This window comes from Gavia stellata, chromosome 2 (assembly GCF_030936135.1).
Source record: "Gavia stellata isolate bGavSte3 chromosome 2, bGavSte3.hap2, whole genome shotgun sequence".
NCBI classification, from domain to species: Eukaryota; Metazoa; Chordata; class Aves; order Gaviiformes; family Gaviidae; genus Gavia; species Gavia stellata.
The window spans coordinates 28772151-28790107 of NC_082595.1; the positions used below are offsets into that span (position 1 = coordinate 28772151).

General features: G+C 39.7%; 1 protein-coding gene across 12 annotated transcripts in view; it reads right to left on the reverse strand.

Annotated features, from left to right (window-relative positions):
* ACTN2 (actinin alpha 2) overlaps positions 1 to 8424 on the reverse strand; it is a 69835-nt gene extending 61411 nt beyond the window's left edge. For all 12 annotated transcript variants that reach the window (XM_059830723.1, XM_059830733.1, XM_059830683.1 and 9 more), the window contains exon 1: positions 7993 to 8424. In XM_059830723.1, the coding sequence (XP_059686706.1) occupies positions 7993 to 8127 (135 nt within the window). In that variant the 5' untranslated portion in view covers positions 8128 to 8424. The remainder of the gene's footprint in view (positions 1 to 7992) is intronic.
* Positions 8425 to 17957: the final 9533 nt, after the last annotated feature.

Here is a 17957-nt window from a genome sequence, read left to right on the forward strand (position 1 = left end):
CCATTTAAAGTGTGACACTTTCCTAAAAGGAGAACATTGCATTTCAAAGTCTTCTACCTCTATCTCTGCAGATGCTCTGTCCCTGCAGAGAAGTAACACCTGTCCTGTTATCCTTTCACACCAGTAGTTTGAGGATTACTAGGACCATGCCATCTTGATCTGTATTGAAGAGTGACTTGTAGTGCTAGCAGGAAGAGCTACTACAGAATATGTACAGGAACAGTCACTGAGGGTGATCATAACATTATGTTTGCTGGTTAAATGATGTGGAAAGAGGTAACTTCTATCTTTAAATACATGCCCAATTTTATCAGGTAGAAAAAAAGCATTGTATAGCACCTGTATAGTTATGATCAGCTTTATGCATCAAGTCTCTCAACATGAGGCACATTTAAAACTAACAAATCCAGGGATACTATAAGAACAAATGTCACATACCCTTATCACAGCATTTCATGAAATTATGTTCTTCAAACACTGAAGACTTGAAAATCACCCCAAACTACTATGAATGAAATATAATTTAGGAGGAAATGGAGTGCTTGATGTGAATACATTCTCCTTCTGGTATCAGCTGAGAGTAAAGAATGCATAGCCATAAAAGATACTCACTCAGAGTCAGCAACTTTTCACTACTCACAGTAGAGGAATACCACATCACTTACACATTGTTTATCCCGACAATTACAGTTCAGAAGAAATTATGCTTGGCAGTAAAGCCATCCAAAACAACTCAACTTTGCCAACTGTGTAAGCACTTTTACATTCATTTGCTTGCAAGGATGTAAAAATAACATGCAGGAGAGACATCTTTTGACTTGGGACAAAGCTAAGCAGCACAAATTCTCATCTAAGTCTGTTTCACTGACATACTTCTTCCTGCATCATGTCCACCTGCATTCTAGATACAAATCCAATGCGTTCTTCTGTAAGCAGGCTCTGCAGTACAACTTCTAAAATACTACCAACATCTATATAGTATTCACCATTCACAACTAAAGAAAATCCTAATGCTTAGTCTCACTGAAATTAATTGAGTAGAACTGTACAGTGCAATACAGAAATTACTACCGAAACTAAACATCTTTAAATGGATCAGAATTTATGCAACAGTGATTAAATTTACGTTAGGCATTTGGTAGCAAATTTTTCCATAATGATGAAACCCCTTTTGTCTTACTTGTAAGAGGATGGAAGGGCTTTGGTGGAAGATTTTGAACTGTGTTACTGCACAGGCAAAAAGCAGTCATAATTCAGCTTGCAGAGCTGTCTTAGTTTGATTTGGAAATTAGTGACATAATCATGATATTTTCTTACTGGGATTCATTAGTTTACAGAATATACATGAGCCCTGCTTTTGCTTGCACAGGGCTACAAATTGTATGACCGTGGATTTCCTATTTACTGCAGTCTCAGGACTGAAGACCCTCAGTGCTCTTTCAAGCAAACACCTCCCATGCGTCTCTCCTCAGCTCTCCAGTGACCCACAGATCCACAGCAAGACGCAGACCTCCCACACCCAAGAGATTATAGCAAAGTCCACTGCTTAACACACAGCTTTTCTCTAGCTCTTAAGTGCCTTGGTTGCAGCTTATGGAAACCCACTTAGATCCATACTTTCTTCCAATCCTTATTGTCTTACTAATTGGATCAGCATATCTGCAGACATTTTAATATACAAATTTCAGTGGAGGCTGTGGTGTGTGTCTGCGAGTGTAGGTAAGAGGTAGCCTTTGCTTCCCATTATAAAATGGTTCGTATAATTTCTTTTCATAACCTTACAGTTCTGTTGCTGGCAGATATTTGGGGGTGAGTGGCAATTAACAGCTGAATTGGGACTGTAGGAATTATCCATTTGACAACACTAACAAAAGCATACAGAGCCTGGAATGGGTCAACATTGAAAGAGTCATTTGAGTTTAAATAGAAAATCTAGTATTGAGTAATATATTGATTTATCGCACTTAGTATTGATAAAGAAAACCTTCCCATTAAAAAAAAAACTACCTCCATAAACATTTCTCGTTAAGTGAATTTCATAATAGCTTTCTTTGAATTTTCCTTCATACACCAGCACCAGAGTATTCAGGGCCCTCTTTAGCTGCACACTTTAGTGACAGCTTCCAAGAGAGAATACGAAGCACACTGACAAAATATCATCATTCCACTATCCTTTCAGCATGCTCCTCTCAAGCACCATTCCATAGAAGTAACATCAGCAAGAGGAATTTAACATGTTACTATTTTGACAGGCACTAATCTCTAAGAGGCCAATCATACAGAACAAGCCATAAACACATCACATATTTCTATACAGAGTCCCCCTACCCTCACGACAACTCTTCATAGGACTAGAGAAACTGCAACTCCACATCTTTCTGTTGCATCAGTGTCTAATATTTAGGACAGTTACAGTATATGCTGAAAAATCAAGACATGCTGTGGCAGAAAAAAAATGAAGTTCGTCCATTGACTACCAAGTTCTGAGTCAGACCCTATATGGGGCCATCTACCCCTGAGAAGGTCACTTACAGAGTACCCAGGATGTAAAAGCAAATGAGAGATGTTTTATGTGTGTGTTCTTAATACTAGAGATTTTGGCATCCACTGTTTGAAAAGAAAACTCTTGATGCACCGGGAGGAGAAGCATTTGGCCTTGGAGAGCTGAAACTTCATGTTACCATAAGGCACGCTCTGCATCTACAGTGGCATATGTCATTTGGCAAGACACTGTTCTTCTATAGAAGGCGGTCACAGTACTGGCTGAATACTAGAAAGAAATAAGTCTAAAAAGGTGAAATTGTTTGCTTTTCTATTAGTAGTAATACAAAATCCTGCATTTCAACCTACAGAATTCCTAAGACATCTATGTCATTCTAATTCTGTGCATAAAAGGTAAGGGAAGCAGAGAATTGCAGTGTAGGACTCAGTACAGCACATGACTTTCCACTATCATTCTGCTTTTGACTATGGATGATTTCCCTCCTAACAAATGAAATCCCTCCTGAAATTAGTCCTAAAGCTACTCAACCCAGGACCCCCATCTTTGTAAGAAATATTCAACTGTCAACAGGTTAAAAACCAGGAATAAGTAATGAGAAGGCTGATACTGTCTTAGAAAGGAGTGTACCTTTTGCCTCCCTCACACCTCCTACATTCATTGCTGGTTCTCATCCAGACCCTGTTCATGTTGCTCACTTGCAGAGGGGAATCTCTGTGCCTTCTCAACAATCCCACTGGTATTCCACGTGGGTAAAAAGTGTCACCTCATTAAAAAACCTCAAGAGATGGATGGATTCTCTGTGTGCTATGGGAGCTTAACCCTAAGGCTGATTATTCAAGGAAAGAATTTTGCACAGTCTAAAAAGAGTAAAAATAAAAATAATAATAAAAAAACCCAAAAAACTACTCCAAACACACACACACACACACACACCCAAACCCACACCCAAACCCCCAACTTTGATTATTTCCAGATACTCTCAGTAAAAGAGCAAGACCTAGGCTGGAATGCCCTGTACACACTGTAGATGTTGCTATATTCTCCATGACAATGATTTCAGTCCAGAGCCTGTCAATCCATGAGGAGTGGTTCTACGGTATTAAATTTTGCTGGTGGCATCCAGCCTCTCCTGCCAATGTTTTTCTGCCTTACATCTCTTTTTCAATCATTGAGCCTTGGTTATTGCTCTCCTTCTCTTTCTGGTTGAAGAATGAAGCGGTTTCCTTCCACTATTTCATCTGTCTTCTCACTCACCAGTAGCCTTCTTCTGATAAGAAATCAATTTAGATTCCATCCATAGAAGACCACACAAACTTCAGAGTGAATCCGGGACACTGACTGTAACTCTATTTATAGACACTGAAGTCAGACTGAACACAAGGTCAATTTCTCTTTCAGGCTGCAGTGAACCTCTCAAATCTGCTGAACTTAATGAAGTTGCAGCAACACTAGAAAAAGAAAGATGTTGTCCACAATTCATAGTCCTGGTAGCTTCTTCCAAATAATTTACCATACATGTGGCTTCCAAATGCATTTTTTTTTTATTTGGAAGGACAACAGGAGTTGTATTACCAGCCAAAGGAGGTAATGCAGATAAATCCTTACAGGTCACACTGAAAATGTAATCCTATACGTACTGCTAAAGACTGGAAAGACACAGCTTCTTCCCTAATGAACGTTTTCCAAAGTCCTCACTCATGCACAGCGTTCAGTGTCATCAAGAAGATTTGCATTCACAAAGAGTGCAGTATCAAGGTAAATAAATATCCTGAGTCTCCTTGTTTATTCTATACCAGTGTAAAAAACCATCAAAATGGTCAGAAATTGCATTGACACCTACATTAAAACCCCTCTGCATTAACAAAGCGGTGGTATCAGGGCCATACAGCAAGCTAGAATAAGATCATTCATCTATAATAATATCAGTAAGGCAAGGAGTATGTTTCCAGTTCTTTCCTTACATGTGTTAGTGCAGCAGTGTCAGAGACATGTCTGAATGTCTGGAGAAGACACATATGAAATATGTGGAGCTAGTTTAGTGCTTTACAGCACAATACAACTGTCCTGAAGAAGGGATCATATCTGTTTCACAACCTTCAGATCTTTATCCTGAAGGCTTAAGACTTCCTTGAAAAACTAACAAACCACATTTCATGTCAAAGCACACTCCTATAAAAAAGTATTTAGAGCAAAAGTTACAAATAAGAAAGAGCACCGTTTAACACACAGCTCATTAAGTAGTGTTGTCAGTTCAAACACGTTGCAAACAATACAATAGGTTTGCATTTTGAGTAGCATTGTTGTGCTTGGTTTCCTAAGCTTAGGGACACTGCATTTTCCTATGTTCCTTTTAGTTACATTGAGATACAGGCTAGTGAAAATGAAAAGGTTTGTGGAGTTTGTTGAACTTTTTTTTGAAACTTAAGAAATAAGTTTATCATGGAGAGAAATTAGGTTTTAAGTCTTCCACTATGAGCCAGTATGATTTTTACTGTCCAGCAGGGTAGGGACTAAATCACTAGTCTGACATACCATAGAACGAACCACTCCTATCAATTGTTACAAATATCACTGCTGTCCTCTTTTTACCTGTGGGAAAAACGAGGTCTGAGGTGAGCTGACCTTGCCTAAGTTTACAGAGCAGAGTGAGGAAGAGAATCCCACCCTCTCTGCCTAGACTTTTTGATTTCCAATACTTTTATTTCTGTGTAGTACTGAAGAAACAAGGGGCCATTTTCATAGATCGTTCAACTGCTGTTTAAGCGCACGTGGCCAGCAGAAGTGTACTGGGTCAAGAAGCAGATTTCAGAAGTTTCCAATCTCATGGTTCTTATCTACATATTCAAAAGACACCAAGGCTGTAGTTCTCTAAATAGTTCCTACTGAAGACAGCATGTCCATCTGAAATACAATTTTTTTGTTATTTAGTCTTTCTTTAAAGTTCCTACCTGAAATTTCCAACCATATGATCCTATTTAAGTTTTTAACAATAGTGTCTAATGCAGCAAATGGTCAAATTGTTGTATTTTCTTGATGTCGCACAGCCTAAATGTTACCCCAACTAAAGCATTTAAATTGTTGTTCACATTCAGAGAGACAGACCTAAGCTACAACTCAGCTTCCTCTCCTATAGTGTACTCCATTTTTATTCCAATATCTGCAACCACCAAGGAGCCTGGATTACAGCAGACCATAATACTCTATGAACCATGGTTATAATTAGGTGTCACATCCATTGTAATCCTATGGACGTCATCATGTGTTACCAGCATCTGTTGACAGATCTCATACCAGGCATATCACTGAAATGGCAAGTCTGGAGAGGGCAGCCCACAATAGAAACAATGGCATTTATTTTTGGTCTGTTCCAAGACTGTCTAATAGAAAACATATGCTGCCAACTGCCAGGGCTCCACTGAGATCACTTTGCAATATTATATTACCAGTTAGAACAAAGATCTGTGCCCATGTATCTGCAATCTTCTCCAAATAAATAAGGAAATAAAGAAAGCACTTTCTGAAACTGTCTTAGCACCAATTAGAAAAAGATAGAAGCCTTGAAATTTTATAAAGTTTATCAGGCCCTTTATCATGAGAGTACTTATTTTTCTTGGAATAATAAATTCAGACTCCTTTCCAAGACAAGGAATGAGGATCCCCTCTCCTAAATTTTATTTAAATGTGGTATTACTTTAACATTCAAACTAAGCCCTGGGAACTGGCAACATATAAAGTATTGTAAATCTCTCTACTCTATGGAAGTAAAGCAGAGTCTGCTTTAATTTATCAATATGGAAACTTGACTTTCTGCTGAAGCACTGTCTGTTTGGAGGGTTGGAAACAAAAAATTTGCAATGGGGTCTTATACTAACTACTCCCTGCTCTTCTGTAAAAGTCCAGAGACTTACTGTAAACATAAGAAAGCCTCCAGAATCCAAATTCTCTTTATTTTTTATCATTTATCTGCAGTGTAGGAAAACTGCATTAGAGTGCTGACTGTCTAGTAACCTGTCCATTATTTCTTTATTTTGAAAGCAGCATTCTCTGACATGCTGGACAATTGAATCCTAATCAGATGTAACCATGACCTGTTATGGCTGAGCAGTTTCAAATCACTAAAGCACTTAAGCACTAAGATAATTTCCATTCTCATTATAACACATAAAAGAATGGTTCACCATCTAACGAGTGTCAAATTAAAACAAATGTCAATGTTGATGAGTACAGCTTAATAATTGGTTAGGAATTGCAGCAGCTGGTAGATCAAGAGAAGTGAACTTCAATCTAGCCCAGAACTTCTCCCACTATACTCATACAGCAGGATCCGAACAGGTGTGAATGTAGGAAAATTAATAAAAACAGCTAAAACTCACAGAAGGAGGAAGGCTACAAGTAAAAACTGAGAGGAAAATACTACCTCTACCGATTTTAATGGAAAAGCAAACCCATTGGCCCCAATGATTCTAACAGCTTTTACTTTTATAGAAGCTGTGACTATAACAGTGGGCCAGACTCTGTCATCAGATATAAATTGGCAACTTCTACTTAAGTTTTTGAAGTGAGCCGCTCACCTATAGCAAAAAGCATATTCAAGGTTATTGTCCAGAGCACCGTTTCTCTCTCTCTCTCTCTCCCCCCCCCTTTTTTTTTCATTGTTGTAACCAGCAGATAACCTTTTAATCCCAGATCTGTCAACTGTGATTTCAACATCACCTTTTACATTAGGAAGTAACAAATCCTTTACAATATTTCATCTCTCTCTTTTCCATATGCTGCTTAAAACTCAGTGTTCTGAAATTAGATATTGCAAATATTACTAAACTACCAAACCATTGACAAGACTGCTGATGGGATTATAATCTCTGCCTATGTTCAGAAAAGGAACATGGGCAGTACTTGCTGGCATAATAGTTTCCTTACACCTAGAAGGCAAGAAGTATTTTCTCTACAATGGTATATTCCAAGGAGTTTACAGACCCATTTTTTCCCAGAGAGTGAATTGGCATATGGGAACCTAATCATGAAATACAGTTTTCCAAACATTGCCATCTCATTCATGTCCCTGTTTATAATTGCAATTTACTGTTTTTGAAAAGCAATCAGGCACACACATTAATTCAGAGTCTGCTTTCCAAAAAGAAGACCCAGGAAGTGAAGTTAAAAATTACTGAAATACTAATATATTAATCTAGAAGTACTGACAGAGTATTTCCAGTGCAATATAAAAAGAAACGCCTGACTCTTATAAATTAGTTTAATCTTACATAGGTTTCACTTAAGAACGCAAAAAGTGAATGCTTTATCCTCAAAATATGGCATAGCTAATATATATTAGATACATGCTTTATAGGATGTTAAATACATTCTCTTACAAAGTTAGAACCCCTTACTGCACAACCCTGGCAATTCCAGATGCAGCATGGCAATAAGAGCGAACATCATTCCACACAGAAGCACATACACAGACACACATTTCTTTATTTCCAGACCTTCCTTTGCTGTTTCTCCCATGCTGGGTCCAGGAGCAGGTCCCTGTCCCATTCTTCTTCTTGGGTCATGTACTCATCTTCTTCATAGTTGTAGGTATACTGCATGTTTGTTTCTATCTGGTTCATGCTATTCATGCTACCCGGGGATCAGCTTCAGCTGCTGTGGCTTCTACTACGTTTAAATATATATATATATATATATTATTTTTTTTTTTAAGCTTAGTTTACTTGCTGATGGGTGTAGGTAGCAGTGTCTTTTTTCTTTCTTTTTTTCTTTTTCCAAGGTCACAGGGAGTGAATATTGATGAGTCTTGCTGAAAGCAGAGGCTGAAACTGTCAGGTAGGTGCTGACCTGTGGTGACCTTCCCTCCCTCTCTCTCTCCTGCCCTCCTTCCCTTTCTCTCTCTGCTGCTGCTGCTGTAGGTCCCTGCGGCTGACCCTCCAGAGAAGCCCAGCGCGGCTCATCGCTGCGGCTTATTATCCCCGCCGGGCCGTCACGTGGCGCGGCGGCTCCAGCCCCGCTGCAGGCGGCGGCCGCAGGCGGTCGGGGCCGGGGCCGGGGCCGGGGCCGGGGCCGGGGCCGGGGCCGCCGCCGTCCCCGCGGGCGGGGCAAGAGCGGGGCAGGAGCACCGCGCCCGCGGGCAGCGCTGGGGCCGCCGCACCCGCCGCTGCGCTGCTTCTGTACAGGGCAGCGAGGCTGCCTGCAAGAGGGGAAGGCTGCCCGGGGGAACTCACCGCCCATAAGCACTCTGGCTAAAAATCACTGTTTACTACTCTGTTTGTCTGTCCTTCCTTCCAATTTGATAAAATACCTGTCTTCTTTTTTCCTACTGACACGTATTTCTACTTCTCAAGACCCATCTAGGATTCGCTAATGTCATCTGACATCATTGTTTATCATTAGCCTGAAGTCTGTGTGGACCCTTGAGTCACTTCACCCTTTCCTTTTCAGATTAAGGATCACAAGAGCCAGCACAGACAAGGACACCCAAGAGATGAAACCATTTCCAGTGGAGATCAGGTCTGGAGTTAAACCAGAAAGTATGGAAGCACAACTTAGAAAAGCAACATACATCTTTGTCGCCCAGGGAACACGCTCAGTACATCCCAAAAGCAGGCACCAAGAAGCACATACAAAGGTCTGTGGAACCAGTAACTTCATAAATGTGTGACAGGAACCATTTGCCCGTGTTTTCCACAGGGTAAAACCTGAAAAGACAGCACTGAGATCAATCATCCTGGCAAGAATGTGCAGTATCTCCCGTCATATCATTTCAGTTGCCCTGGCGACAATGTTTCTTCTGGGAATTGGCAAGTTTACTATGTTCTTCATGTAGCCTGTCATTAATGCCTGCACCCATCATCAGCCAAGGTCATCCTCTCTAGCAGTGTCCACTCTGAATAGAATTTGAACCTTACTTAGTAGAAGAAAATGCTCACCAAAGCTGAGCTTTTGGAAGCCATAAAAGACAAAGTCAGATATAAGTGAGAACTATGTTCAGTAAAGGCAACCATAGGTCTCTGAGCCAATGTGAATGAAAAACCAGAATAATTAACAGCTTGACAGCTTATGTCCTCCACTTTGTGTTGGTAACTAATGCTCTGCTTTCTGCCAAGTCACCTCCTACCCATAAGTCTATGCAATTTAGAAGAACATGCATACATGCACAGCTAATACCTACCCACCAGCTGAAAAAAAACTTCATAAATGAAGCATTAAGTTTGCAAATTGGAATTCAGAAGAGGATTGCAACGTTTCATGCAGTTAAAGCAAGCTGAACTTCCAAAGATTGATGTAATTGCTGTAAATCAGAATCCCAAATCTAAGTAGCCAAGTCAGAACCACATGCTTTTCACCTGCTCAATGCAAATATTCTCAAGGTTGCTACATTTCCATCAATATAATGAAGCAAATGTTGATGAATGCTATGTCTAGATGTTTTTGTTCAAGTGCAGATGAGCATCCTCTCAGGACACTCTCAGACAATATCAACTAGCAATTACAAAACAAAATATTTCATGTGTGTACACATTATGTGTATTCTGGTATCCTTTGTGTGGTTTATTTTTATAGCTGTGGTTTGTGATACATGTCGAATTTCAATCACCTAAATGCTATTTAAGCCTTTTAAGTCAGTAAAACCATTCACCATATATTCACACTCATATATTCACATTCAAAACTTTTTCATTATACACAGCACAGGAGAAGTTTCTAGAGGAAAAGCAGGAAGAGGTCTGAAAAGTCCCAGAAGTATACATGTAAAGCTGTAATGCTCTGAACTAGAGATGTCTCCTGTGCAAAGAGCTCTCCTGAACTGACGAGACCTGCGACCTTTTATGCATTACCTCATTAGAGGTGAGCCATTGCAACCAGTTTTGTGCCTTTCCTCAGCACTGCCTTGTCTGGGGATCTACGTGGTTGAAGTCAGATGGTACCGCACCACTCCCCACTGCGCAGTATAAGTGAGCCTTACGGGTACTGATGGCTTCATACAGGGAGGTACTAGCTAAAACCCACATTTTACTTGTTGGCCCTCATCCTATAACACGGGCCCGAGTGCCTGTGTCATGAAATAAAAACTGAGGCATTGCGATGACAAAAGTATCCAATCACACTGTGGATTAGGACTGGAGTCAGATCCACACCTAGATCTCTGGAAATCAGAGGGAAATCTACCCAGATTTTCTAGAATTCTGGAAGAAGGTTATTAAGCTTTTTCATAAAATAACTGGATTTGCTCAAAACATAGCTAGCCACTGCTACAAAGGTACTGTTCATTTTTTCATGTTTACTTGGTACATAGGTAAACTTAGCACTTTCATAACAAAACAAATAAAACAAAAATGCCATCATTGTTCCAAGAAGCCAACAGCTAGAACCATAGTATCCCTCAGCTAGTCTGAGAGATCAAAAAAAATCAAGTTAATGCCAAATAAAAATAATAATAAACCCACATTTTCCTATAAAGGGCAAGTATTTCAAAATCCACTTTGGGAGTGTTATGCTAGTTCCTTTTGGATGAAAAGAATATTTCAGAATGAAAAATCTAATTTTTTAATTCTGAAAATGTCAAAATAGGGGGCTTCAACTTCATCAGTGTGCATTTTAAGAGAGTTGGGCTTTTTGCCTATGAAACAGGAAGCTAAACGGAATATTCCCATTTCAAAAAAACTGCCTATCTTGATGGAATCTGACCTGTTTTAGGTTCTCTAAATAACTGCTTACTGCCCCTTAATCAGACAGCATGAGTAGGCAGGGGAGATATTTATAGATGGAGCTTTAGGAGGAGTATCTGGTATTTTGTTTACTACTTTAATTTGATTTTATAAACGAACAGTGCAGATGGTAACAAGAAGCATATGAATGGAGGTCCGTAGTGGAAGGAGAGCCAAAATGGAACTCTGACGCCAAAGCTGAAGAGGAAAGGGAGCTGCCTCTTCTAGCTCACCTAGAGAAAAGGAAAGCTGTGCCCAGCAGAGTAGTATGAATAAAGCAGTGTGCTTCAATCAGCTTATTCCCACATCAGAGGTAGGTTAGGACTATCCCCACCAAAGCTGGTAGAGTCACACAGCTACAAACTATGTGTGCCTAAGGAGAAAGAAAATCAAATCAAAAGAGAAATAAGCAAGCTGAGCAGGAAAGGACGGACAAAAGTCCCAAGCAGAGAAAGAGGAAGAAACACAGTGAACCATATAGATACGGAACTTGAAGCTGACACGGCAAGATACCCAAGAGCCAGCAGCAGGTATATTTGAGGTAGAAATGACACAGATTGCTTACAATGTGGCAAGACAAAAAGAATACTCATGATTGCCAAACAGATTAGAAGAAATAAGGTGGCACAGGGTGGATCAGAAATAGAGATGGCAGAGCCGAATTGACAACAATTTTTATCTTTTATCTGGCAAAAGGCGTGCAGTTGTAGTTCATGCTAACATAAATGCTAGTAAGGGCCTAGCCAGGAGAATGCCTTTACCCCAGGAGAACACTGTGGCAGTAAGGTATCATTTCCCATGCACGAGGAGCACCAAGAAGGCCAGCACTTTCCTAACAGGAGCAGCAGGCCTGTGGGTGAACTCACTCAGTACTTCTTATCACAGTTCCAACTTATGAAGGATTTTTGAATCTAATACCACCTAAGCGAAAGCCTCCTGGCACGCTTTGCGTTAAGCTCCTTGAGAATCAAAGGGCTTTTCTAACTAAAGGAAGCACAGTTTTCACCTCCTTTGTCAACCCTTATCATTTTTTAATGAAATGGAAATTGTTTCACACAGTTTATATTTAACATCCATTTGCTCCTCAAAAGCCACCATATCATTCTCTCAAGAACTCACTCCTTCACATTTTCACTGTTCATCAGACTTTCAAGCCCTTCAACCTGCTTCTTACTCTTCCCTCTCACAAAATCTTAGAATGAGAATAGAACCCAAACTTTTTAATAAAACTTCAAAAATGCTGAACACTGCAACAACGTTCCCCAGATTGTTCTTCTATTTGAACTTAGTGAGATTTAGAATAAGAAACTAGCCAGATTTCTCTACTTTAATAATCACATGTGAAACAATCAACTAATGTGAAAATTACCACTGTTAGTTTTCAGCTGTAACACTTCCGTATAGGAAGACAATTGTTCGTATCTTCCAAAACTGTCTCAGAAAAGGCCACAGGATGATAAAGAACCTTACGAGAGCTCAAGAAGTTGGAGAGTGTTTAAATAATTATCTTTCAATAGGTGCAGCCTGTTTCTTTGTGAAAAAGAACCGTAGGATGGTTTCTCAAGAAAGAAGTCAATGAAAGATAAAAGAAAATAAATTCAAAGTGATTGTTCTCAAGGGAAACTGTTAACAGAATCTTAAAAGAGGGATAGAAAAGTCCTTTTATTTTCAAAGCATGTCATAACTGTCGCTTAAAATGTACTTTTGCTTGTAGCAAATATCCACTAGTTTAAAGCTTAACCAACAAAAATTTGAATTATTTAAAGAAAGCATTGATAACTTAGATTGGGACAAAATGTTTGATTCTTTTAAAAATTATGCATAAATTTCCTGAACAAGGCTAAGGAGAAAGGTGGGGTGTGTTATAAAATGTATTTATTTTTTATTAGAGTTCAGAAGAAATAACCTTTTTTTTCTTCCAATACAATAAATGCAACCCACCTTCTTCAACGTAAGAACCACATTATTTTGTAAGTTTAGAAAAAACCCAAGGAATTAAATTCAATACATAAAGATAACATGAATAAACATTAAACTTGCTTCATATTCCTGAAATGAACACATACAGAAGGGAGGCAGAAAAAGAGCAGAGAAAAGAAGCATACATCTGGGAACCCAAATTCTGATTTTGTCTGAGCTAAGGAAAAGCACCATGGGCACTGAGCCTATTAGCCCTCCCACATCTAGCACCAAGAGGCACAAACTTTGACTCTGAAAAATCCCCATGCTACTCATGCATGGTGATATTAACTATACAGAAGCTAAGTGTACGTTAGAATTATTTTAAGTATACTATTTCAAATCACAGGTTTGGAAATAAAAATGGAGAAAGAGCTGAAAAAATGCATTGCTGACTTCATAGTAACAACTGACACTGTCAGAAGATCCTGAAGTGTTTCATAAGCTATATATAGAAACGACTTACTCTGTCCCTGAAATTCAGCCATGGGTGAAGTGTAGCAAGAAACATTTATAGGACAGACAAATACTAGCAAAGCATAGCTTGGGCTTCAGGACTATGGAGAAAATGCTGACTGCACTGAGATCATTGGCTTTTGCCAACCCTTTGTGTGGAAGGAAAATCACAGGGCTGGGACATGGGATGATCCATATCAGCTTAAGATGCCCTATGTGACCTTGAGCAAGTCAATTCAGATAACATTTTCCCAAAAAGCTAAGTGTTGGCCCATTAGACTACCCTTATTGAAAGAAGGAGAAACAAGCTTGTTGTGCTGCACTCTCCCATCTCTAAAACAGTATCAGCAATGCTTCTTTTAGTCCTTAATGTCCACCTAGAACACAAATTCTCTGGAGCAGAGGCTTTTTCTGTCTAAAAGCCCTGAGGAGCCTACAGAACAATTATGATTACAGTGCACTTTACCTACCGTATACCCTTCACCTCCATGTTTGTCTCTCAGGTCTGTGTGTAACCTGCACCCAAAAATGCCTAGCATTATTCTAGTAGGTCAGGCTTGCTCAGGCATTCAGGGTCCCTTATACTCTGGAGGAAATGTCCCTACTGTTTGTAGGGCGATGCTTGCAGCCTTGTAGCTTGCACAGAAAATGGTCCTGGTTCTCAAAGAGGATTCAAGGCAGGTACTAGTAGGAAACATTCAACATTTGGTCTCTGCCACAGTATCATTAAGCAGTACTGTGATACATACTGACAATCACAAACTGCAATGTGAGTGCTGAAAGATGTAATGTAGCAGAGGGCAAATCCTCTAGTGATGGCGACTGCCAGGCAGCGCTATGCAAGATCATACCTATCATGAATGAGAAGAGCCCTCAGACCTCACATTCTCACATATTTCTAGTAAATATTTCAGAAGAAACCATGATACCTGATCTCCCTTACCCCCTGAGCTAGCCTCTTGAGGGTGCCTTTTTTGTTTAACGGTTCTTGTCTGGGTAGGTGCAACTCACAAAGACAGATTAGATCATGAACTGAATAGTATTGGAAGCTTCAATAGATGCCTTGCACAGATTAGAAATGTAACATCAAAGGAAAAACTGAGAAATGTATACGGTAATTTATAGACAACACTGCAGTCAGCCTGGTAGCACACTGAAGTTGTAGAGCAATATGCAGACAGTTACAACGTAATACACACAGTAACAGGTGGGGAAACTACAAATAGTGCTGGCATAAGATCGGAAAAAATGGTGAGACAGATCCAGGATTTTAAAAATGGTTCAGTGATGAGAATGCAAGGGGCAGGACTACGGGTATAGCATAGCCTGTTACAAACCTTCTGAAGAAACCTTCACGCCATCATGTGTTCTCAGAATCCTGGCTGTGTTCCTGTTTTATGTTGGCTTAGCCTTATCACACAAGATACTAAGCAAGGAAGAAACTGTGCGACTAGGGCAATGTGAAAGCCTGCAATGGACTATAGAATTTGTACTTCATGAATACAACCAGTTAAAAAAATCCCTTCGTGAGCCAGCATGTGACCCATAACTGATTTATCTGAGACTATTTGTCTAAAAAAGCACAACATTATTCAGCAATAGTTTTGGTCATACTGAGAAAAGAGAACAGAGATGCATGTGTGAGATAAGGAACGCATAGACAACATGCCTTTATTTATCTAGAAACAAACATCGTCAACTAAGTCAGAATTTCCAGACAATAATTATCTAAGGGGCACAGCTGAGACCTGGGGCAGGTTTTAAATCACTGAGGTATGAGGTAGAGATTACGGGCACAGGATATGGGCACTGGCTATCAGACACTGCTGTGTTCTAAACTCAGCATTTGTACAGATTGACTGAATGACCTTAGACAAGTTGCAGTCTCAATGCCCTCATTTCTCTTTCCAGATACACCAATGTAATTTCACTAACATCAGTGAAATTAAAGTTACATATTCAAGAAGGTAGCCTGGTTGAACAAATTGCCAGTCTGTAAAAATGAATACTAGCTACTTATTATTCATTCCACAGGAGCGATACAAAGATTAGTGAAAGGGGCAAATTCACCCCTGTATATGGCAGCGTTAGGCACAACCTGAATTACTGCCAAACTGGGATAACATGTTCTTTTTGTAACATGTTTACTGCAAGTTTTCCTTTTCCAGAACTGTTGTCCTTACACCCTGTCCAACAAAGCTTTACTCTGACACTCAGCTGTATTAAGAATCAGCACTGAGAAAATGAGCAATGTTCCTGCCACACCTGACATGAAAGCAGCAAGGCCTGAATATTCCAATTCCTGTTTTGAAGACAATTGTTCCCTGTCCAACTATGATCTCTCTCACTACCTTTGGCTGTATTCTCATCTCAGGAGCAATGGGAATCAGTTTTGCACAACATACTTTCCAGTATGAGACTGGTTGCTCTTGAGATCTACCAGCAATAACCTACTCATGGTGAAGGCTCTTGTATATTCTCAATCCCTCTGAATGTGGACAAGTCCTTTGTTTCTTAATTGGCTCACCTCTGTCCCTGCATAAGTCCAATTTAGCATAAACAAAGAAGGAGAGGAGAGTATTTGCACATTTCTTCACTTTGAAACCAGTTTGTCGATAGGATAAACGCAGTGGAGTTGTGCTAATGTGCAGTCTAGATCTCTGTTGTGTCCCATAGCTAAATCTGGAATAGCTGTAATCTTCCAGAATTTCATAACTAAACCAAATTCAGGAGGAGGTTTTTTTCAAACCAGACGCCGTTCCAGGTGTTTTTCCAGTTCGTATGGACAATAGTTACCGGAGGTGGAGTCAGCAACCAGGACAAAGGTGAGCCTACCCTTATAGGCTGTAAGGCTCCACATGTATTTATAGCAAACTCCGGAATTCATTTTTTAGTTGAGATAGTCTGAACACATCTTCCCCCGGACTCTTTTCCTATGACAAAAGCATTCAGCAGAAAGCTTATTTTGCAGTTCAAATGGATATTGGATTCAAATATATGTTGGACTTCTCTAGGGTGGCCTATTCACTTACGAATGCACTTCTAGAACACCAAGACACTTCTTCATGTGTTCCCCATGGCTCAGCAATCTCCCTTATATCTCCTTCACAGGTAACCCTGGCACTCAGATGTTCTATGGAAAATTAGTTTTAGGGCCTGATTTTTTACTGTTAAAAGTACCAGTGGTGGAAGTCAGGAGGGTCATAGACTGCACTTTCAATTGCAGGAGAGAATGTTTACAACAATGCATGATGGAAATACCAGACAAATATAGGATTCTGCTGGGCCTACAGGTTCAAACCACCAAGCTGACTCAGTGGGCAAAAAGACAGTGTATAATTGTACTCTATAAAGCACTTCAGGGAAAAAGACAAATTCCATAGTAGTAGCATTCATTATCCTAAAACTATCCACTGGATGGGAAAATGAAACTATGAACCGTTTGGAGCATATGCCTCAGTCTTCCTTCTGTAGACCAGGAATAATACTAATGCTGTGAAGTATAAGGAAGTATGTGAAAATCAAATACCCAATAGATTTAGAATACTTGAAGACAAATACTGTGATGACCAGAGCTGAAAATCATAAATTATGTATTGGGGAACATGCTTCAGCTGAGTGCAACAGACCTTCATTGAATAAAAAAGAGAAATCATAATGCCGTAGAGCACTGCTTATGCAATACACTGAACAAAGCAGGATTTCTGGAGAAAAAGTAGTTTGTGACTATGCAATTAAGGTCTGCATTGTGATACATACAAAGCAGCTGAATTAAGATTGCTTGGAAAACTTAACTCTGCCATAGTCCACTATTAATTGATTTGTGATCTTGATGTCCTTTTAAGATATCTGCTCTACAACTAATTATAAATACATTATAAATGAAGTAATTATAAATGTATTTTGCATCTCAGATCTTTCTGCTGTAGTTCACACAAGAGAGTCTTTAAACGTGTTACACTGACACAGACAGACTAGACACACTTTAAAGATTAAATGAGTCATAAATTCTTTAAAATGTTTTGCTCCCACTCTGCAGACTAAAACAAGGCGCATACATCAGCATACTGTTAAGAATCAGCAGGTATTGCAAACCAAAGGGATCCTACTGCAAGTAAAGCAAGAAAGATTTTTGAAGTGTAACCTCTCCCGTGCAGTACTTAAAAGCATCGCAGCAGGAACTGCTTTGTCTCTGGCCACCAGGCTTATTTAAAAGAGGTGTATCGCGATCAGTGGCAGAACACCTGATTCTTAGCACCCCACACTCCCCTTCACTACATGTTCAAGACCAGGCTGCCTGCCTACTCACTATACTAAGTGTCTTCTGCAGA